The following is a 24966-nucleotide window of genomic DNA, read 5'->3' as shown; positions in this document are numbered from 1 at the left end:
GCCACCAGGGTCAGGGTTGCCAGAGGCAGCAGCAATGTGATATAAAGGGATACAAGATCTGAGAGTCCCATCTCAACTTACAAGTCAGCATATGATGTGAAATCAATACTTAGGCCATTTTGTTCGGGGCACAATAGGTGCCCATTATTCTCCAATAGGCTGCAGAGGAAAGTAAAATAAAAATGCTCTTCAGATTAAAGTTAAATATTAAAATAAATCTTTTTTTAAATTATTTTTAAACAAATAAAATTATTTTTATTCAAAAAATATATATTTTATTTAAAAATAAATCTTCAAATAGCACAAAGGGAACTGGAATGACAAAACATAATTATTTTTAAGAAAAGAAAAGAAAGTCTTGCATTTATATAGCGCCTTTCATGACCACCGGACATCTCAAAGCGCTTTGCAGCCAATGAAGTACTTTTGGAGTGTAGTCACTGTGGTAATGTGGGAAATGCGGCAGCCAACTTGCGCACAGCAAACTCCCACAAACAGCAATGTGATCATGACCAAAATTTGTTTCTCCCAGTAATAGATTATCTGCTGCCATTGAGACAAAAAAGTTTTAAAATGTAAAGAAAAACTAATCTTCAAATGGCAAATAAACAGCGTTTAATAAAACTGGGTGAATTCCATTGTTATTTTTAGATTAAGAAAAATGGTCGTTTAGTTTTAGTGCTGTTATAATGGCTTATAGCAAAACATTTTTATTGGGTGGTGTAATCCTTCAACACATGGGCTGATTTTTGTCTCGCTACCACCTGGTTTAAGCTAGGAAAATCAAGGCGGGGTGGGGGGGGGGCGCTTGGAAATGCTGACTTAACTGTTGGAAATCCACCCATTGCGATTTTTGTGTGAATGTCAATTTAGGTATCCAGAGCTCCTGCTGGACAGGCAGGGGCTTAATTAAAATATTCAAACAGGGGTCAACTGTGTTAAGTATGGAAGAACTCCATAAGACTGAGTACTGTGAGCTAAAACTGATGTGACCTTAGTCTCTTCAATGCAACTCCAGAGCGCCTAAGCAGCATGGCAGACAACCTTTTATATTCCCTTGCACGAGGTGTGCAGGTGACCCTTGGGCCTCCAACAGTTGCGTCCTCTGGTGGCAAGTCTTACACAGTTACAATGTTTACATACATAACAAACTGGAAAGGCCACAGCCACTTGAAAAGCTTTCCCATAGAGCTCGTCTTGTAGCACACTTGGCTGGGGAGCAGAAAAGGTGGCAAGGCAACAGCCCTTTGAAATTGCCATTAAAGAGTGGGTGTGCAACGGCCATCACACGTTAAAAAAATCCACACATCTTCCACACTTCAAGATTTAGTTCAGGACCTGGAATATTAGGTCCTTCATTGGAACACCTGTGAACTTTTTGGCGTGGAAGCAAATCATCCTCGACTCGAGGGACTGCCTATGACAATGAAAGAGTAAGTTGTGGTGGTGACAGAAGGGTTGACTAATTGTTCACAATGGTACAGTGGAGACATGAAGGCAGTACTGCTACTTTTAACGCTGAAAGGTTTGAAGTCTTGCTGCAGTAGATTTATCAAAGGAGAGTGATCTTCTTCGAGGCCAAATGCCACCCGCAATTAAAATCACAGGTGCAAGCTTCTGCAGGGAGATCACTGACTGAGTCAATCCAATCCCTCCTATCTGGTTCCAAAAGGTCACCGACCTGAAACATTACCTCTGTTTCTCTCTCCACAGATGCTGCCTTATCTGCTGAGTATTTCCAGCACTTTTTGTTTTTGTTAAGAATTAAGATAATGGCATGAGGAGTGAGGTAAAGATAACTATGCTCCTCAGTTGTACTTGTAACAAAATGGTTAATCAGACTGCTAGTATTGTACTGATACTGATTTTTCTTTATATCAACTTTAGCTTTTGCTGTTAAGTGAGTTTCTGTTAGAAGAATTAAACTATAATCATAAGATAGGCTTGCTTTAGTTTGGTTAAATATGTGTTTAATATAGAATGCAATGAAAAGCAATGGTTGGTTGAGACAGTAAACCTAATTAAAAGACATTCCAGTCAGAGAGTTGATAACAAGTTATTGCACAGACACAGACCAGGCAGAGAAGCTTTCTTTGTTCACCCAAGCCCGAATGATAAAGAACCTGCCTGAGAAAGTTAAGGGGCTGGATTTTCAGTTTTCCTGATTTTGGGGTGCTCCCGATACCGCCTGAAGAACGTTTGTGCCCTTGACTCGAAATTTCACCCAAAAATGAGGATCCATGATTGGGGGCGTTAAATCAGGCGTTATATAACGAACTTTGTGCGGCTGTTAAAAAAGGCGGACATTTTGCGCATGCACAGAAGCGTTTAGTTTTCCCGGGCGCTGATGATATTTCAAGGAGCAGCAGCTTCCTGCAGGCATGCACAGATGACCCGCCCAACTTCTGGGACTTCTGCAGGGATGGCGCAGCAGGAGAGCAGGCAGCGTGCCAGGCATTTCTCAACAGAGGCTGCTGAAGCCGTAGTCCATGCAGTGGAGAGGAGGTGGACATCACTCCATCTGGTTGGGGGAAAGGAGGCCACTGCCAAGCATTTTTAAGCGGATATGGCGTGAAATTGCCCAGGAGGTGTCTGCAGCAGATACGGTGGCCAGAACTGGCACACAATACTGTAAAAATTTCAATGACCTTACGAGGATCGTCAGGGTGAGTACCCTTCACATTTATATATGCCTGCTATCCTTCCAACACGAATGTCAGGCACTATGTGAAGTATTTCATGTATCTGCCCATTTTCAAAGTCTTGCAGCCTGTGGTGTGGTTTGCACAATGCATCAGAAAGCTGAAGGCTGACTTCTCCAGCCATTGCCTCTTAATTAAGGATGCACAAACCCTCTTGTTCCCTAATCATTGAGAACCTTCCTACACTCCTGCTGCTGATATGGATTTCATAACGTTCACCTTGAACCCCTATGCTAGCTCCCTCTCATCTCCTCCCAATCACTCACAAAGCTCATGCAACATCCACACAGATTGAAGTGAAGACATTTGCACATCCACACAGTCTCAACTATTGAACTATGGAAGGCATATGCGGCACAACAGCAGGTGCACACTTTCTGAACCCTTCCTATTCTTCTCATTGCAGTCGAAGCTTTCATTCAACAGGCGTGATCAGCGCCGTACAAGCAGGGGTCCGCCTCAGCTCCTCGATTTAACGGATGTGGAGGAACAGGCGTCGGCCCTCATGGGAGTCCCAGCTCGGACAGTTGCAGGGGCGATGCCGAGCCCCCTTCGGGTAGTGAGTGTTTGTAAATAGATCGCGCGACTGATATGACTTAATTGAGACCTAATATGAAGTGGCCTAGGTCCTTTACATGTGCATGTCCAATGCCACCTTCCTGAAATCACCCTGCCCCCTCCTCTGCTGCTCACCACATGTCTGTTGTTTTCTGTTTACATACGACTAGCCACAATCATGACAGGCGTTCAGGGAGCCATTGACATGTGGTCATGGGGGAGATGATGAGGCATGCGCAGAGACTGTTATGCCGGAGCCACAGAGCCCACCAGTTGCCCCGTCTGGACAAAGCACATCTGGGGACGAGCCTGATTTCCCTGGGTTTGAGTCATCATAGGCTCCTGGCCCCAGTCTCCTACAGCAATGCGATGCGAGAGGGGAATCTCGGAGGCCAGCTCTCCGGAGGGTGAGTCGGCAAAGTAGGTCTGCTGAGGAACAGGCAGACATAGAACTGGGCTTGGTGGAAATGTCCAGGAAAAACACAGACATGCACCATGAGCTCATGGGTACATTGTGTCGGATCCCAGAAAGCATTGACAAACTCTGTGATGTTGCGGAGGCAGTGTCACACATTGTCGATACAACTCAGGACTCCAGCGAGGTCATCATTGCCCACTCACAGAGGCAGAAGGCCTCCAGCAGCGACAGTGGTGTTCCAGAGTGTGTGGTGCGTGCTATTGATCACGTTGCAGCATCGATCGAATCGCAGGCACAAGTTACGCTGCAGCTTGGTGATGTGATGCGGTCGATGACTGGTGCCATCCTCTCTGTGTTCCCCACTGTCCAACGGGAACGGGATGGTGCCGAAGCAGGCCAGCAAGTTGTGGAGACACATCGTGTTCTGGATGCTGAGGCCCAGCTCCGTCAGAGTGTCAGTGACTCCCAGGAGATAGAAGGTGCTGTCCTTCCTCAGGATGATAGTATTCCGGCTCCCACCACTGACTCTCTAACCAGGCACCCTACACGGTCCATACGCCGTCCGCACTGTCAGCCCCCTAACACAGCAGCCCTCAATCAGCCTTGCTGTAGGCACTGAGGCCTCATTGAGAAGGAGGGAGGTAGAGGGTGGGGAGGAGGCGGGGGAAAAGCACTGGGCAACTCCCAATAGGGGGTCGCACAATCAGGTGCAAATGCGTTCACATGTAATGAGTGCTCCTGTAGATAGTTATTTTGTTATAATTTACTTTAACCTGAGTAACTTGCAGCAGGACGCTGTTTATTATATAGTTTTATTTTGATGGCTTGAAGTATCGTTTGCTTTTGCTGTTTTATAGCATCTTTTGAAATTGTTTGTTCATTGATTTGTTGCGTTTGTTTGGGGGGGGGGCGTCCATGTTTGATACTTTTGTTCATTAAATTATAACTTTGAGCCTTTGACATTGTTGTCTTGTGTATCATTGCGAAACTCAGCGTAAATGTGCCTTTATGGCGGCACATAGCGTGGCCAGTATTAGATGCAACCTCCATTCATGCAAGTCTCTCCATTGTGAGCTTGTGACGTGTGGCTCTTGCTCCGGCAGCATCTCCATGCTGCCTCCCCTATAGTTGTGATGGCTGTGTAATCAGTGCCTCTCCAGGCTCGTCTTCATCATCCTCCTCCTCCTGAGGTGGGCCTGCAATCCCTACTGGCAATGCCTGGCTCCTGATGAGTGCCAAGTTGTGGAGCATGCAGCACACCACAATGAACTCGGAGACCTGTTGAGGGGGATATTAAAGGTTGCCTCAAGCGCGGGCAAGGCATCAGTGTGCCTGTAGGAGATGGCATATCTCTGTCAACACTTCCTTTCAGAAGCTCAGCCTTCTCACGCACTGCTCCTCATAGAGCTGGAGGTATGAGCGTCGGTGCCTGTAAACCCATGAGCGGGGGGAAGCCCTCCTCCCAAGACATCTTCGGCCTTTCGTCATCCGTGGCCCGACATGGCCAGCAGCCCTTCTTCTGGCTTGATGCCACCTGTCAATAGCAAATAGCATGATATGTTGGCGAACTAGTAATGCCCCCATTAAATTCTCTCACTGACGTTGTAAGGTCACTGTAATGGCAGATAAAAGTGCCGTTTGCAAGTCTGAGATTCACGCAGTGTGCTGTGCGCAACTGTTGCAGTCAATGTGACCTGCGATGTAGGATCCTCCTCCATGTATTTAAAAACGCCGCCAATACCGCCTGTTGCACCCTGGGAACAACTGGTTTTTCAGACATTTCCTGGGGCGGGCGTTAAATGAGACATATGGCCGAATTTTTCATCCGATTGATATGCATGAATGGAGGACGCCGAGGGATGCATGATCTCAGTGAAACTGGAGGATGGGGTGGTAAGTTTTTGCGCCGCCGCAAAATATGGGCCGAATTTATCAGCCAGGAGCTAAACCCTGGACGCCCGACGTTACACCCAGCAACACCACTTACCACCCCTCCAGGGAGCAACCGAGCCAAAAATCCAGCCCAAGGAGTATAACACATTAGGGAGTTCGGAACTCTGTGCTGCAAAGGCAGGACAATCAAATTAGTGTTGATTGATAACTATGTATTAGGTAATGCTATGGCACATACAAATTGTCACCTAGCAAGATTGGAAAAAAGATGTAAAGAGTGGGTGTTAGAACAGATACTTTGGAATTTGAAGGTTTGGCCAACCATGTACACGAGCTCAAAACTGTAACGTGCTTTGAGTTTCTCAGCTAAAACTTATGCGGTTTTGTCATAAGAGCTGCTGTTAAGTTTATGTTTCATTGTGGTCAATAATGGTTATTACTGTGTGCTTAATAAATCTGTGGACATCTACATTCAATATTGTGAGCCCTATTATTCTGAACAGGAATACGCATCCACAACACACACATTTCTTTGTTCGGCCCATCAACCGTGGCAAAAAGCGAAGTTGGAAACTGCCTCCCCTCTGTGAGATTCCATTTGAGGCATTGCCTTTTGCACAAATCTTTAGTTGCACAGCATAATTTTCTTAAAAGTGAAGGTGGCAACTGAGAAACAGCAAAATTATGCTTAGGTGTCCGGGTCAAGATGCTCCTCTGCTGTGACGAGCTTGCTCAGTGGGGTCAGCAGCTATGGATGCAAAGGATAGCCCTGTTCTGCTACGAGCCATCCATCCAGCTCTTTCAAATAATACTGGCAATATGGATTGCTGCACAATGAAGACATCATGGCTACTTCCTGGATAACAGCCAATGCCATGCATAGTGATATTTCTGTAGTGACATACTATCATTGTAAACCTTTCCTGTTCATGAAAAGCACAGAAGGTAACATTGGTAGCATCTACAATGTCCTCAAGTGAATTCAGCCACCCAAAAACTAATGTATGAAGCAGTAGCAGCTGTATGCCTTGTCCACTTTATCTTGCCACAGGAAGACACACCCCTTGCAAACCGAACACTTGTCACTTCTTTCCACCCTCCATAAACTCAACCTCATTCAAAACTCTACTGCGAACTGCTCACTCCTGCGCTCGCTGACCTATATTGGCTCCCGGTTGAACAACATCTTGATTTTAAAATTCTCACTCTTGTTGTCAAATCCCTCCATGACCTCACCCCTCCCTATTTCTGTAACCTCCTCCAGCCCTACAACCCACTGAGATATCTGCATTCCTCCAATTCTGGCCTTTTGCGTATCCCCGATTTTAATCGCTCCACCATTCGCAGTCATACCTATAGCTGCCAAGGCCCTAAGCTCTAGAATTCCCTCCCTAAACCTCGCTACCTCTCTTTTGTACTTTAAGACGCTCCTTAAAACCCACCTCTTTGATCACTGCCCTAATATCTCCTTATGTGGCTCAGTGTCAAATTTTGTTTGATAACGGTCCTGTAAATACTTTGAGACGTTTTACTATGTTAAAAGGTGCCATATAAATGCAAGTTGTTGTTGTTGTTTCATGCCGCTCTGTATTGACGACTGACTGATGTTGCAGATATTTCCTGTGCTGGATTGCAAGGATATAGTTGTATGAAAGCTTCCTGATGTGGTAACCTCCCCGACTATGTAAGGAGCAGTCCCTGTTGCAAATGTTATTTGTAGGTTATCCTGGTACAATGGTGGCTGCTAGTCTTGTGAAATAGGGGCAGCGACGCCTGGTCTCTTCTGGTATGTTCATGTAGGTGTGTCAAGTTCCGTAAATAAAAATCCCAGGAAAGCAACAGGTACAAACAAAATACCTTGGGCTTTGTCGCACCTGCATTTGTTGGCCTCTCGTAAACTCGTCTTCTGTATATAAATTATGCAACGCTATCAGAGCCCCAAAAGAATTTCCTTGCTCACCACTTTATATGGTGTTTGTTATAAATTTTGGGTCTGCACTAGATAATCTCTTGGGTTCATTTTCCTTGGTCTCTCCTGTAAGCAGACCCTCATCTCCTACGATCGGGAATTTACCTTTAGTGCTCAATGTGTAGTCATAGGATAGCGTAAAATTAAACTCTTTGTTGGATGAACTGGATACTGTAATCTCACAGGTGCCCCCTCATGCATTTCCCCAACCTTCCGGAAGGCGGACTGATACATACTTTGTTGAGTGGAAGCAAATTATAAACCAACAAGCTGATTTATTTTACGTATAATATGAAAAACCAGAATGTAGTGAATTTTAATCAATTTCATAATGCTCCTCAAAAAAGTAGAAAATAACAAAAATATGCCACAGTATCCCTGTCAGCGGATTAAATATAGAAACATAGAAAATAGGTGCAGGAGCAGGCCATTCAGCCCTTCTAGCCTGCACCGCCATTCAATGAGTTCATGGCTGAACATGAAACTTCAGTACCCCCTTCCTGCTTTCTCGCCATACCCCTTGATCCCCCGAGTAGTAAGGACTTCATCTAACTCCCTTTTGAATATATTTAGTGAATTGGCCTCAACTACTTTCCGTGGTAGTGAATTCCACAGGTTCACCACTCTCTGGGTGAAGAAGTTCCTCCTCATCTCGGTCCTAAATGGCTTACCCCTTATCCGTTAACTGTGACCCCTGGTTCTGGATTTCCCCAACATTGGGAACATTCTTCCTGCATCCAACCTGTCCAAACCCGTCAGAATTTTAAACGTTTCTATGAGGTCCCCTCTCACTCTTCTGAACTCCAGTGAATACAAGCCCAGTTGATCCAGTCTTTCTTGATAGGTCAGTCCCACCATCCCGGGAATCAGTCTGGTGAATCTTCGCTGCACTCCCTCAATAGCAAGAACGTCCTTCCTCAAGTTAGGAGACCAAAACTGTACACAATACTCCAGGTGTGGCCTCACCAAGGCCCTGTACAACTGTAGCAACACCTCCCTGCCCCTGTACTCAAATCCTCTCGCTATGAAGGCCAACATGCCATTTGCTTTCTTAACCGCCTGCTGTACCTGCATGCCGACCTTCAATGACTGATGTACCATGACACCCAGGTCTCGCTGCTCCTTCCCCCTTCCTAATCTGTCACCATTCAGATAATAGTCTGTCTCTCTGTTTTTACCACCAAAGTGGATAACCTCACATTTATCCACATTATACTTCATCTGCCACGCATTTGCCCACTCACCTAACCTATCCAAGTCACTCTGCAGCCTCATAGCATCCTCCTCGCAGCTCACACTGCCACCCAACTTACTGTCATCCGCAAATTTGGAGACACTACATTTAATCCCCTCGTCTAAATCATTAATGTACAATGTAAACAGCTGGGGCCCCAGCACAGAACTTTGCGGTACCCCACTAGTCACTGCCTGCCATTCTGAAAAGTACCCATTTACTCCTACTCTTTGCTTCCTGTCTGACAACCAGTTCTCAATCCACGTCAGCACACTACCCCCAATCCCATGTGCTTTAACTTTGCACATTAATCTCCTGTGTGGGACCTTGTCGAAAGCCTTCTGAAAGTTCAAATACACCACATCAACTGGTTCTCCTTTGTCCACTTTACTGGAAACATCCTCAAAAAATTCCAGAAGATTTGTCAAGCATGATCTCCCTTTCACAAATCCATGCTGACTTGGACCTATCATGTCACCATTTTCCAAATGCGCTGCTATGACATCCTTAATAATTGATTCCATCATTTTACCCACTACTGAGGTCAGGCTGACCGGTCTATAATTCCCTGCTTTCTCTCCCTCCTTTTTTAAAAAGTGGGGTTACATTGGCTACCCTCCACTCGATAGGAACTGATCCAGAGTCAATGGAATGTTGGAAAATGACTGTCAATGCATCCGCTATTTCCAAGGCCACGTCCTTAAGTACTCTGGGATACAGTCCATCAGGCCCTGGGGATTTATCGGCCTTCAATCCCATCAATTTCCCCAACACAATTTCCCGACTAATAAAGATTTCCCTCAGTTCCTCCTCCTTACTAGACCCTCTGACCCCTTTTATATCCGGAAGGTTGTTTGTGTCCTTAGTGAATACTGAACCAAAGTACTTGTTCAATTGGTCTGCCATTTCTTTGTTCCCCTTTATGACTTCCCCTGATTCTGACTGCAGGGGACCTACGTTTGTCTTTACTAACCTTTTTCTCTTTACATACCTATAGAAACTTTTGCAATCCGCCTTAATGTTCCCTGCAAGCTTCTTCTATACAGTAATAGCATTTGAGGTGCAGTCAACATGTCAGCGAGTCAGCATTTGGTAACAAAAATTTCCACAAAATAGGCCTTCTTCACTCAGTGCTGCATCCTCTCTTTCCCCTGCTCCCCTCACTGTTCCTTCTCCTCCCCACCCACAAGTCTCCACTTCCCTTTCTGAATCCCCACTGCCCCATTCTTACCTGAGCTCAGCTGCTAATGGGCCAGTCTGCTACACTTGTCTTCTCAATGCCACTAATAGCAGTACAACCTCTGTGGAACTGTAATCCAACAAGAATCACCGGCAACATAATATTAAACATAATGGCTTAGAAATTGTGCTCGGAGGCGTACCTCTGGAGTACGTCACCGACCCGCGAAACAATAACGAACCTACCCGCTGACAGTGAGGCTGCGAAAAGTTGCAGTCTCAGGCCTCGAGGCTGAGGGCAGCCTAATGGGCCACGGATCCCAGAGACGCAGGCGGTTCGGAAGCGTAACTGGGATAACGTAGGCCCGATCCTCCAATGACAAAGGAGAATTCCATTGTACTCATTTACGAAAGGAATTCCTTCATGATATGCAATGGAATCCCAAAATGTAAAAATTATACAATTAACAGAATTTTAATTTTAATCATAATTACCTTGATTCCACTAAACTCAATAAAACTTTCATTTTTTGATCATAATTTCACAGATTAAAACTGTAATCCAGGCCAATATTTGCATAAACTCATTTAATAACGTGTATGTGCATTATTTTGGATATTTAAATGTTTAAGCCTCAGATATCCCCTTATGCTGATGCAAACAGGCCCTGTTAGACTTACGTGGTAGCAGCTGGCCAGTTTCTGCTTTCGCTTTTTTGGGGCCCCCATGGATGGCCTGTCATCGCATACATTGACAGGCCGCAAGCTTCAGATTTTGCACATGCGGATATCCTGAACTTGCGGGGCATTTCAAAGGAATTACAATGGCGTACTCTACACTGCAATTTCAGGGCCAATATTACAATGGCGATTTTCAGTATTTCTTGAGCTTGTTGCCATATTGAGCTACCTAGTTAAACTTCATGTAGTAACTAATAATTTTCTGTATTTCACTAATTTAGGGAGAAGCACACAACATGACTCACAACATGACTACCTACCCAAATCTGCAACTTGACCCGTTTATCATTTCTGTAAACAGTCTTCACTTTGAAGTCAATACCAACAGTGCTGACGAAGGCTGATGTGAATGTGTCGTCTGCGTATCTGAAGAGGAAAGATGTCTTTCCCACGCTGCTGTTTCCAATAATGAGAAGCTTGAACATGTAATCAAAGTTCTGATCTGATGCATCCTTCTGTCCATATCTAGAGTCTGTTGCAGAAGCCATCTAAAAAAGGCCGATGAAATAGAAATCTGTCATAAAGCTGTATAACAGGCATTATGAAATAAAGCCATATTATAACTAAGCAATAATGAATAAGAAGATATCACATATTAGGAGGTTTTACCACAGTAGTAATCATTTAGCATGAGGTGACAGAGTAGTAACTACCCTGGTTAAAAAAATACCTTATGTACGTACCAAAGATTCCTTTTTGACTTTCCTACATGAGAACAGTGACTACATTTCAAAAAGTACTTCATTGGCTGTAATGCATTTTGGGACGTCTTGAGATCATGAAAGGTGGTATATTGTTGCAAATCTTTCTTTCTATTATGGTAGGTACTACCTGAAAGTGAAAAGTACTGTGGAAATTTCCCCTCATGCCTCAGGTCTTCCATGCATAGTTCTGGTGCTTTAAATCATTATACTGTACATCTTGCGGAAACCTGCCATTTCAAGCCTAGTAGCAAGCAAATAGGGACTATAGAAATGCTCAGTTGATGTCAGCAAGGGCCCACTTGCCAATTGCCTACACTGAACCTGGAAGGAGTGGATCCTTTGTGAATCCTACATGCAAACCCAGGAGTGTCAATCATTCCCCATTCCAGTTTCAGTTGAATATGGCTGCTTTAGGGACTAATGTCTTCTGATCGAAATAAATAATATTCTGTGAATTTTTCAAATAGATAATTGCTAACAATTAAACAATTAAAATGTTCTTATTAAAGGATGTGTTTATCAGAAGAAGCATAAAACTGCAATATTACAATTCAAAAATGCCAGTTCAGTTACTATTCACTTTAATAGGGGACAGCCAAGTAGGATTAATGTATTATTTTCTCCTTGCTCGATCTTTTTACTATCTTTTTCTCATTTATTTCTTTCATATTGTTGAAAGCAAGAGAAATGCTGGGAATTATTGGCAAATGCAGGCATGTGACTGTGATCCTCAGGCAGGAGGGTAAGCTTGCAATCTCAATTTGGAAGTGTTGGTAGGTCCTTGCTTTCAAATTCTCCTTCTCTCCAGGGAAGCTACTCGGAAATCAGCAAATGGAGGAATTGTAGATGTGAGCCTGCATCGTACCATTCTGTATTAATGCACAAAAGCAAGATGAGCTGCACAATATCAGTTTTAAAAGACTTCACTCAGTACAATTAGCTTAAATTACAGTATTTCCTGCTGAAGGAAATATTAATTGACATTATCTGTAATATACTTTACTTGCTAGAGATGGGCATGTCTTGGCTTAATAAGATCTTTCACTAGATTGCATAATAACTCCAGCAATTCCCTTTCATTCTTCTGCATAGAGCAGTTCTTAAAAAATACTTACTGAGCATAGGAATACGTAGAATATTTGTGATCAAATGCAACAGGCTCTAAATTGTTTGTCTCCTTGACTAACATTCAAATGGTGTCTGAAATCCAAATAGTGGGTGGCTTCATTGATTTAATTAACAGATGGTTCCTTTGATCTAAACAACGAGTTTGTTCCATTTGTGAAATGCTATATAAAGGAAAGGATCTGCATATAATGAGATACTACATAGATTCAAAGCCTCTTGGTAAGTATTTTCAATCTGTACGTGTAACTTCACCATCATTATATCACTCTACAAAATAACATGAAGCTGAGTAAATGTAGTCGTGCTGTTGCCATGATGATAGGTATGGACAGAAGTGGCAAATACTTTGTTTACACTGGGAGCCAAATTCAGTTTTTATTGTAGAAATCCAAACTGAATTTGAATGTCTTACTCACCTCTACCCTGAACTAGAGCAGCCTGCAAGGTGTTTAGTGCTTACTGTGGGCAACTGGGGATACTGTTTACAGCTTACTGATTCAATTTGATTCCGGAGCTGGATTTAGATCAGCGCTGGAAAGGTGAGAGTCAGAGCAAACTGCTATCCCTACACGGATGATGACTCAATCTGAAACATAATTCAGAATTAATTTTAGGGGGGCTGGATACCAGTGGTTAAAATATTGCAGAAATTTTCAGTATTGATATATCCAGTGTACACCAGTAGCACATATCAGTAAATTATTTATCCCCAGCCCACAGAGTTCCAACTATTAAAATGAATAGATGAAAAATTGAGACTGGTGGTGTGGAACTTCCTGCTATTCATACCTGGCATGCGCAGGGAACTCTTAAGCACAAAATTTCACCTCTGTAACATTGATTGAAATGAATATATATATATATATATGTATATATATATATGATAGATAGAAGAGAGAGTTGTATATCCAGGTGTGCAGGTGACACTAAGCTGTGTTTGATTATATTAAACTTTTAAGAAAACAACATCAGCTTGCATTTATATAATGCCTTTACCATAGAGAAAGCTCAAAGTGCTTCACAGAGACATAAAGAAAAATGGATGCTGGGCCAAAGAAGGAGAGATTAGAAAGCTTGATCAAAGAGGTGGGGAAACAATTTGCTTTGTTATAGGATGGGAGAGAGATTGAGATTGAGACAGTTGAAGCCTGTGATGTGCAATACTTTCCTGATGTGGGAGTTTCTGGATGTTTTATGTAACTGGGATGATCATACCTGCAGGAAGTGTCTCCAATGCTTCCACTCAAACTCAAGGTTTCTGAGCTTGGGAAGAAGATGGAGACATTCTGTCACACATGGGAGCCTGAAGGTTCCTTGGAAGGCACATTCCAGGAGATGGACATCTTGGAGGCAGGGCAAGTTAATGAGGAATGGAAGTGGGTAACAATCCATTGGGGTAGAAAGAGGAGACAGGAAGCAGTACAGAAATCACCTGAGCGTGTTGAATTCTGTATTGACAATATCTTGGAGAAGGACAATCATGAGCAAAACCATTGCACCTTGTACCAAGTAGTTGCCAAAGAGGGAGAAGTGAAATGAAGAATTTATAAAACCCAAATTCTACTGGCCTTTTTATGGCTTTATCTACTTACATTTTCAAGGAATTGTGTACTTCAAACCCCAGGTCTGTGTTTGCCAACATCCTTCACTATTTTCCATTAAGTATATATATCCCCATTCCTTACTTTTTCTCCCAAAATGTATTGCCTCACTCTTATATTAAATTGCCTCTGTCACCTGACTGTTATTCTAAAAACCTGTCTATATCTACATTACGTATTTTACAGATCTCACTGTTTGCCAAACATCCTACTTTTATATCATCAGCAAATTTTGAGATTGTGCTTCCTATACCCAACTCCAAATCATCTACATATACCAAGGATAAAATGGATCCAGCACTGATCATAAGAACATAAGAAATAGGAGCAGGAGTAGGCCATAAGGTCCCTCGAGCCTGCTCCGCCATTCAATAAGATCATGGCTGATCTGATCATGGACTCAGTTCCACTTCCCTGCCCGCTCCCCATAACCCCTCATCCCCTTATTGTTTAAGAAACTGTCTATTTCTGTCTTAAATTTATTTAATGTCCCAGCTTCCACAGCTCTCTGAGGCAGCGAATTCCACAGATCCACAACCCTCTGAGAGAAGAAATTTCTCCTCATCTCAGTTCTAAATGGGCAGCCCCTTATTCTAAGATCGTGTTCTAGTTCTAGTCTCCCCCACCAGTGGAAACGTCCTCTCTGCATCCACCTTGTCAAGCCCCCTTATAATCTTATATGTTTCTATAAGATCACCTCTCATTCTTATGAATTTCATAGACGACCAACCTACTCAGCCTTTCCTCATAAGTCAACCCACTCATCCCCAGGATCAACCTAGTGAACCTTCTCTGAACTGCCTCCATACAAAACCAAAACTGCACACAGTATTCCAGGTGTGGCCTCACCAATACCCTGTATAGCTGTAGTAAGACTTCCCTGCTTTTATACTCCATCCCCTTTGCAATAAAGGCCAAGATTCCATTGGCCTTCGTGATCACTTGCTGTACCTGCATGCTATCCTTTTGTGTTTCATGCACAAGTACCCCCAGGTCCCACTGTACTGTAGCACTTTGCAATCTTTTTCCATTTAAATAATAACTTGCTCTTTGATTTTTTCTGCCAAAGTGCATGACTTCACACTTTCCAACATTATACTCCATCTGACAAATTCTTGCCCACTCACTTAGCCTGTCTATGTCCTCCTGCAGCCTCTTTCTGTCCTCCTCCTCCACATTGCCCTTCCTCCCATCTTTATATCGTCAGCAAACTTGGCTACGTTACACTCAGTCCCCTCTTCCAAGATCTTTGGGGTACATCACTTCCATCCTTTCTCCAGTCTAACCAATACCCAATCCCCTTAATTCTTTGCTTCTTGTCCATCAACCAACTCAGTATCCATATTACCAAATTTGCTCTTATACCATATTCCTGATTGTTTTTCTACCAAGCCTCCTGTGTAATACATTATTGAATGCCTTCTGAAAATCTGAATAATCTACATCTATTACAACCTTTTATATATTCAATTGATTATATCTTTAAAAAAGTACTTTAAAATTTATCAAACATGAATTACAATTAACAAATCCACACTGGCTGTCCAGCAGTGAAGAAAAGATCAGAAACAGCTGTCTTGAGACACATGGGACACAAACCCCGATCCTGCAAATTATTTCAAGTCAGGATTTAACACTATAGTTTAAATAAGACTGAAGTAAGTTTAATCAGCCTGATTGACTTTCCTTCAGGATATGCTAATAATATCCTTAGGGTACATCAAAGGCTAGGATGCTCTTTAATAAGGCTTGCTCTAATAATCTTGAAGGATGGATGAGCAGTACGGGATGAGCAGAAATGTTTTCCAATTAAATACTGGGAAGACCGAAGCCATTGTTTTCGGTCCTCATCACAAACTCTGTTCCCAAGCCATTGGTTCCATCCCTCTCCATAACATTAGTCGGAGGCTGAACTTCGCAAACTTGGTGTCATATTTGACACTGAAATGAGTTTCCAACCACATATCCATGGCATAGCTAAGACCACATATTTCCACCTCTGTAACATCGCCTGTCTCTGCCCCTGCTTCAGCTCATTTGCTGCTGAAATCCTCAATCCTTTGTTAACTCTAGATTTGTCTATTCTAACCCATTCCTGGCTGGCCTCTCACGTTCTACCCTACGTAAACTTGAGGTCATCCAAAACTTGGCTGCCCATGTCCTAACTTGCTCCAAGTCCCGTTCACCAATCACCCCTGTATTCGCTGACCTATATTGGCTCCCGGTTAAGCAACGCCTTGATTTCAAAATTCTCATCCTTATTTTCAAATGCCTTCAAGGCCTCGCCCCTCCCTATCTCTCTAACCTCCTCCAGCCCCACAACCCCTGAAACCCACCTCTCCGCACCCACCCCCCCCCCCTCCCCCAACTGATATTTCTGCACTCCTCTAATTCTGCCCTCTTGGGCATCCTTGATTATAATCGCTCAACAATTGATGGCCGTGCCTTCTGTTGCCTAGGCCCTAAGCTTTGGAATTCCTTCCCTAAACCACTCTGACTCTCTGTCTTCTTTTAAGACACTCCTTAAAACCTACCTCTTTGACCAAGCTTTTGGTCATCTGCTCTAATTTCTCCTTGTGTGGCTTGGTGTCAAATTTTTGTCTTATAATACTCCTGTGAAGCTTTTTGGGACATTTCACTATATTAAAAGGTGCTATAATAATTCAAGTTATTGTTGGTGTTGTTGTTGTTGTTGTAGACCACACAGAGTACTGTGCACAGTTCTGATCTGCAGATCACAAAAAAGATATCGAAGCACTGGAAAAAATGCAAAGAAGAGATACAAAGGTGACATCAGAACTGAGAGTGTACAACTAACTGGACAGGCTGAATAGGCTGGGACAGATTTCTCTAGAAAAGAGAAGACTGAGAGGTGACATAAAGGTCTTTAAAATTATGAAGGGCTTTGATAGGGTAAACGTAGAGAAGATATTTTCACTTGTGGGCCATAAATATAAGATAGTCACGAATCGATCCAATAGGGAATTCAGGAGAAACTTCTTTACTTGTTACCAGATGGTTGAGGCGAATAGCATTTAGATAAGTACATGAGGGAGAAAGGAATAGAAGGTTATGTTAATTGGTGAGATAAAGTAGGGTGGGTGGAGGCTCGTGTGGAACATGGAGCATGGACCAGTTAGGCCAAATGGCCTGTTTCTGTGCTGTAAATTCTATGTAAGCATTATTCTTACCTAACTATTGTAAAGAACAGAGATGTACTTTCTTATGATTGAAAGTTATTGTTTAAAGATGGCTTATTGACTTCAGCAATCCATTTTACTGAGAAACCTACATGTTGAAAACTGTGGGGTTGTTAAAGTAGAAAAATACACTGATAAAAATGTTTTTTTTAAAAACTAAACATAAATGATCTGACCTGCAGAAAGATCCATCAGATCAGTTCATTTCTGACTGGGTCACTCCCTGACATCGTTGACGGGGAGAGTCCCTGTGTATCCAGTGCAGTTGCATTGAAACAACTGTGTTTATACATTAGGGAGTATCCCCATGCCCAAATGATAGTATGTCTTAAATCAGCTCTTAGCTCAGTCTGATAATAACAGGCTGTCATTGTTTCAATGAAACAACTCCAGGATGCAAAGTGGCACCTCCTGTCAGTTACATCACAAGCAGTCTAGCAAGATGAAGACCCAATCTGGCAGGACTCCCTGATTTTTGACAGTGTAATGTTTCACTATAAAATAGGAGAGGGGGTCGGTGGGGGGGGGGGAGGGTGCTATTTCAATCAGAAATTACTTTTCCTCCACTTTAATTGAAAACCGGAAATGCACAGCAAGTCATTCAGCAGCTTTTATACTGGCATTCATTTAGTCCAGATTCTGTGAGTCTGCTCCCAGCATTTACATTGCTAAATCCGAGTCCCATATCCTGGTGGAGTAACCATAAACACATAAAAAGACTGGGTATGCAAATTTGCTGCCATGATAAGGGAGCCAGATTTAGCGATATAAACAGCAGGAACCAGTTCACAAACGCCAGTCTTCCAGAATCCAAACTTGAGCCCCAGTACAAAAGCGGTTATTGAAATAGGTAGAAGTTACAAATACATTCAGCCCATCCAGTCCATGCCAGCACTCCCCCTCCCACACAAGAAAACAGTCCTAATCATATTCACCCAACCTGTTCCCATATCTCTTTATCCCCCTTTCCTTCATTGGAGTATCCAAGATAATATTGACATTGTTTCTGCCTCAAACCACTAAGGAAGTGAAATTTCACAGCTTCACAGCTATCTGTGTAAAGTTTCTCTTGCTCTCTGTTCCAAAATTCTTGCATTTAATCTTTTATGTATGGCCTGTAGTTCTAGATCCCATAACTACTAAAACAGTCTGCTTCTATCTACTCTATCCCATCCTTTCATAATGTTAAACACTTCCATCACATTGCCCAGTAATCTGCATTGTTCTAACAAAAAAGCCCCAATTTTTCAAGCCTTTCTTCATATTTGTATTCCTTTATACCAGGCGGCCAGTGACTAAATCTACAATACACCCGCTCGAAAGCTTCAATATCCTTCCTAAAGTGTTGGGCTCAATACTGCACACAATACTCTAGCTTCTCTTAAGGTTTTATATAAAAAGAGAAAGAACTTACATTTATATAGCGCCTTTCAAGACCTCAGGAAATCCCATAATGCTTCCCAGCCAATTAAGTATTTGGAAGTAGCATTACTTTTACAATATAAGGGAACAAAGCAGACAGCAAGGTCCCAGACAGCAATGATGCAAATGTCAGGATAATCTGTTTTCGGTGGTGTTGTCGGAGTGATAAAAGTGGAAGGATGTTTCCAGTGGGATTCCGTGGGGCTCAGTACTGGGTCCCTTGCTTTTTGTGGTATATATCAATGATTTAGATTTGAATATAGGGAGTATGATTAAGAAGTTTGCAGAGGACACTAAAATTGGCTGTGTGGTTGATAATGAAGAGGAAAGTCATGGACTGCGGGAGGATATCAATCTACTAGTTAGGTGGGCAGAGCAGTGACAAATGGAATTTAATTCGAAGAAGTGTGAGGTAATGCACTTTGGGAGGGCTAGGAAGGAAAGGGTATACACATTAAGCAGTAGGCCACTTAATAGTGCAGATGAACAAAGGGACCTTGGTGTGCTTGTCCAGGCCAGGTGGATAAGGTGGTTAAGAAGGCATACGGAATGCTTGCCTTTATTAGCCGAGGCATAGAATACAAGAGCAGGGAGGTTATGCTTAAATTGTATAATACTCTGGTTAGGCCACAGCTGCAGTACCGCGTGGAGTTCTGGTCGCCATATTATAGGAAGGACGTAATTGCACTAGAGAGGGTGCAGAGCAGATTTACTAAGATGCTGCTTGGAATGGAGAATCTTAGCTATGAGGACAGATTGGATAGGCTGGATTTGTTCGCATTGGAACAGAGGAGGTTGCGAGGAGACCTCATTGAGGTGTACAAAATGTTGAGGGTCCTGGATATAGTGGATAGCAAGGGCCTAGTTCCATTGATCCAAGGGGTCAATTATGAGGGGGCATAGTTTTAAGGTGGTTGGTGGAAGGTTCAGAGGGGATTTGAGGGGGGGGCTTCTTCATGCCGAGGGTTGTGGGGATCTGGAACTCACTGCCTGGAAGGGTGATGGTTGCAGAAACCCTCATCACATTTAAAAAGGTGCATGGATGGGCACTTAATGTGCCATAACTTGCAGGGTTACAGACCTAGTGCTGGTAATTGGGATTAAACTGGATAACCTCTTGTTGGCCGGTGCAGATACAATGGTAAGTACTGCAGGGAATCTAATACAGCCAAAGTGATCTCCTGGACTAGTTTTGATTGCCTGGATGGGTCGGAGAGGAATTTTCCCAGGTTATTTTCCCCAATTAGCCTAGGTTTTTATCTGGTTTTTGCCTCTCCCAGGAGTTCACATGGCTCCGGTTGGGGTGGAGTGTAGAATGTTTCAGTATAAGGGGTGTCGCAGTTGTGTGGGGCAGACTGGGTGCTCTTTACCTTTCCGCCATTGTTCATTGGTTTATATGTAACCTTCTGGGCTGCTGACCGAGGGCCGTGTGGCTCTTTGTCCGCCGGCGCGGTCATGATGGGCCAAAATGGCTTCCTTCTCCGCTGTAAATTTCTATGTTTCTATAAATGTTTGCCAGGATATCGGAAGAACTCCCCTGCTCGTCTTCAAACAGTACCATGAGATCTTTCACATCCATCTGAGAGAGCAGATAGACCCCATCCACAAGACTACATCTGTTAGTGCAGCATTCCCTCAGTACTGCACTGAGGGATAGATAGGCCAATGTTTTGGGTGTGACCCTTCAACAAAAACATTACAACAACTTGCATTTATATAATACTTTTAACATAGAAAAAAAAGTCCCGAAACAATTCACATAAGCGTCATCAGACAAAAAATAGATGTCAAGCCAAAAAAGGAGATATTAGACTAAAAGCTTGGTCAAAGAGGTGGGTTTTTAATCAAGGGTATTAAAAGAGGAGAGAGGTGAAGGGGCAGAGAGGTTTAGGGAGGGAATTCCAGAGTGTATAGGGCACAGACAGCTGATGCTATAGCCTCCAATGGTGGGGTAAAGGGAGCGGGGCTTGCACAAGAGGCCAGAGTCAGAGGAACGCAAAGTTCTCAGAGGGTTGTAGAGCTGGAGAAAGTCACAGAGATAGAAAGGATGACACCATGAAGGAATTTAAACATAACGATGAGAATTTTAAATTTGTGTTGTTGAGGGACCTGGAACCAATATAGTGGAGAAAAGAAGCTGGGGATTATCTCTGCTCTCCAGAATTATCCTGTGATAGTGAATTGCGAGGCCTGATAGCACTTGAGGGAGTTCAGTCAGATATGGCGATGGATGGCTACACTGATTGTGTGCTGATAATGCTCAAATCTGCGCCTTTGGACTTGAGGGAGCAAAGATGGAGGCCATAGCAGGGGAAACAAACAGCTTGGTAAAGTGTAAGGGTTTTACTGGGGATAATGGAATCAAACGTGGAGGAAAGGGACTGGATGAGCAGACTGATAATTGCACAAGTATCATTGTAAAGGGAGGGCTAAAGCTAGACAGTTGGGAGTTATTGCAAGCTGTGTATTTCCTGATTTATATTTCAGATTCCTAGTATTCATTTTTTAAACCTTATCATGCACTTCTTCCTCTGTAGCTAGATAATTTAGCTCTATAGTCCCAGAGGCCTCACTGTTCCATCTGGGAGGACCAGGAAGGTAACTTCGAATAGTCCCTACTAGTAATCTTGCTGTTCTTCACAGCTGTTACTGTTGAAATTCCATGTGAAATAACGCGATCTGGAAGTTTTACACTGACCAAGTAACCAGCTATGTTGCAAAAATCCTAAAAGCAAAGAAATTTAAAACCCAGTTAAGTTGATTCTATTTAAGGTTAATAGAAATGGGGATCTTCTATTGCTACAGTATGTTATTGTTCTAAATCCCTTAAGAACTGTCCGTCACGTGGTGCACGATCCAGAAAGGACCAGGTGCACACTTAAATAATTTTCCAATAGACATCGCTGCAGTCACTACCTTTAAATCAACTAGATCTGGCATTGAAGGACACAAACATGACAAGATGGATTGACGTTAAGTTCCTTTGGGGGTTGGATGGTGAAATTGTTACTCTTTATTTGCACAATGGCAAATACGGGTGGAACACTTTGATTCCAGTTGTAAAACCATGATGGTCAGATATAAAACATCGCACAATGTTACAGCAGGCTAGTGAGGCTTTTTCAAAATAAAGCAGTGTTGTTTCACAGTGGTGTTCAATGTGTGTATTGGGCGTAGACTTACTTGGCCGCTTGCAGCAATTTAAAATATCACGTTATTTAAACGTTTGCCTCGGACGGTGTCTGCCTTGGCTTCCAAAGCAATAAATGTTTTGCCATCTGACTGACGGCTAGGGCGCAGAGCACGGCGGAGGTGCTGAGCGAGTCGGGGAAATTCAGCGCAAATTCGCTGCGATCTGACTGTACAATGAAAGGCTGCGCTGAAAGTCAGCCTGTGAGCAAAAATGCCGCCTGGCAGAAGAGAACAGCTGCCCGAAAAAAAAATACTTCGGTATTCCAGAAAGAGGGAAAAAAAATAACGTAGTATCAGCTTTTAGGGGAATTGAAAATACAAACCATTCCGGTCTACTTACAGTCTGGTCAATCAGAATTGGGAAATAAAACATGCCCTTATGGAAGATGTAGAAATAAATGGGACGCTCACCTTATTGTGTGCTGTCCTAACCGGCTTCTCTGAAATAACTGGGCTAACCCGATACAAGTCCAAAGATAACCAAAAATAATTCTTATTCAAGGTTTAATGGAAACAGACATGAAGCCGCCAGGTCGATTCCAGAGTTTAGCTACAGCTCCAGCTGTCTCAGGCAGATGGTTGTGAGGAGCCGCCGCTGCTTTCAGCGAGTGAGGGGATTCCGGCACGATCCCGGCATCTCGCTGCTGTGGTGGGGCAGATGAGATTAGAAGACGTCAGGCTCGGAATATAAGCATCTCCCCGCCCTGTCGACAGCGTGGATTTTTACTCTAACCACGCACGGAACGTCATGCCGCACGCATCACTCTTTCTAACTTTCTTCCTGAAGTGTTGGTGACATCAGATAGACCACACCTTGGTCAGCGCCACATCCAAAACAAAAGCACGGAGATGTTCAAAGTGAAATGCTTTGTTTGTATTCATTATCAATGTAATTTTGTAGTGAAATAGTTAATTGTTTAGACATTATTTTAAAATTATTGTAGAAACCACAGAGAAAATAAGTGGGATCACAAAAAAAAATCCTGTAGAGCATGGCTGATCTGTACCTCAACTCCATTTACCTGCCCGAGTTCCAAATCCCTCGATACCCTTCTTCTCTTCCTCTTAGATAACTTACTTCCATACTAAAATGAGTTCTAAGGTGGCTGATGAGACCAATGCGGGATTGTATTGTATAGGGTTGATCACATAGGGTTAATTATGATATTCCGACATTTCCAGTGTGTTTTCTGCTTCATGCCTCGTGGAATGTTGTTGATGCAGAGAGAGAGAGCGAGAGAGACCTTGATGCGCACACCATCTTGTTTATGGGACGATCGGCGCCTCGAGGTTTCATGCTTTGTGGAAGAACAGCTGGGACCTTACAGATTAGGAGTTGGCCATAAGCCACATGCACCCATGTTGGTTCAATAGTATAAAGGAACGGAACTGTCCAGTAGCTCTTTGAACTTCACCTTGGACCGTGATTCGCGAGCGATGCTGGGACTCCCAAGGCTCCTGACCAGCCGTCGTTGCGGAGTTCCCGACAGGCTGAAGGCTGTGAGCCTTGTTGCATCTTATCATACTTCTCTTTTCTTCGTAAACTGTATTAAGTTTCTTTTCTCTCAGTAAACGGTGTTTTATCTTTACTTCATTTGTCTTGTCTCTTATTTAACATTCATCCAGATCCTGAACCTGGGTCTATTATTATCGATCCAAAACATTTTGGCGTAGTCTGCAGGATCTGGTAAAATGTTTAAGAGAAAAGAAAAGAAGCAGTCTCCTCCTGCAGGAGAGAAGTATAGAATACCAGGGTGGAGCACGAGGGATGAGGGTTTTGGCAATGTGCTAGCCTGATTTAGACCACCGCAACATTGGGATACGCAGTTATTGGAACAGAGCAAAGATAGAACCGTACCCCACGCGGTACTGTCTCTCCTGGAGGAAGCGGGCGTCCCACAGGAGAAAAGTAGTCCCCCACAAATGGGATGGATTTTGTTGACAGCATTAAGGGCGATGTGTAAACAACTTAAGGAAAGTGAGGCAGAAAACCTACAGTTAAAAACAGCTGTTAAGGTTTTGGAAAGTCAAAACTCAACTGACTGAAGCAGTCCGCACTGCACAAGAATGGGCGGATAAAGTCAATGAACAATCAGAAACTTTAATATGCCGTCTGGTGACAGTACAAAATAAAAAGAAAGCCAGATGATGGAAATTACAGATAGATCGGTCAAAGGTACGTGCATTGTTGGCTGGACCCACGTTTGGGATCCGGCTCGTTGGGACAGAGACATCTAGTACTCCTCTGACTCAGAATATGAGTGGACAGATGGAGAGGGGGCGGGAAGGGGAGGAAACTAAAGACCCTCCCCCATACGCTCCGAGCACGGAAGCTAGACCCCTTATGACAAATAAGATGAAACAGCAAGATGGGGAACAGCCGGTAACCACTAGACGGGTGCGTGACTTCACCACTAGTGAGTTACAAGAAATAGGGTCTCGATTTCACCAAAAACCAGGGGAATCATTGTCAGAATGGCTAACCCGGGTTTGGGACAAGTGAGCATCAGGCGTAATACTTAACCCCGAAGAGTTAACAAAAATGGGGACTATGACTACGGACCACCATATCACAGCAGTGCTACGGAATGTCCAGGGCACAGATTCACTATGGGACATGGGTTACTATAGGGGTCCGGAAAAAATATCCCTCTGCCGTTGATTGGGAAGGGGAGGCAAAACCTTGGAATACTATGGTGGAGGGTGCGATACAGTTGCGCAACATGGCAACACGGGGAGGATTATATCACCAACCATATGGGAGGGCCAGATCAGGAGCTCTTTATGGCAGGAATGCGGAGCAGGCTGATGAAGAGTGGCCCTCCTATGATGAGGGGTGCGCTACTTGCATTATTGGGACCAGCCCAAGGGCAACGGGTGGGGCACGCTTGCCTATTCTAGGACAGTTAGAGGATGTAGAAGATAGTGTGCGAGAGTCGAGAACGGCTAATGTAGAGGGGGATCGGGACCAGCGTCAAGGTTCAACCTCTGGGAAAGGTACAGGGTCAGGAAAGACAAAAAAAAG

The 24966-nt window shown here is 43.5% G+C and overlaps 1 protein-coding gene across 1 annotated transcript in view; it reads right to left on the bottom strand.

The window, feature by feature from the left end:
• The window catches only part of LOC139268089 (ras-related protein Rab-3C-like), a 231119-nt gene extending 208721 nt beyond the window's left edge, over positions 1-22398 (bottom strand). The window contains exons 1-2 of the mRNA XM_070886103.1: positions 22353-22398; positions 10955-11182 (exon numbers count right to left, since the gene is read on the bottom strand). Of these exons, the coding sequence (XP_070742204.1) occupies positions 10955-11182 (228 nt within the window). The 5' untranslated portion in view covers positions 22353-22398. The remainder of the gene's footprint in view (positions 1-10954; positions 11183-22352) is intronic.
• Between the last annotated feature and the right edge of the window lie 2568 nt (positions 22399-24966).

Source organism: Pristiophorus japonicus, chromosome 8 (genome assembly GCF_044704955.1).
Source record: "Pristiophorus japonicus isolate sPriJap1 chromosome 8, sPriJap1.hap1, whole genome shotgun sequence".
NCBI lineage: Eukaryota > Metazoa > Chordata > Chondrichthyes > Pristiophoridae > Pristiophorus > Pristiophorus japonicus.
The sequence above is the reverse complement of the archived record's forward strand: the minus strand, read 5'-3'. Positions and strand labels throughout refer to the sequence as shown.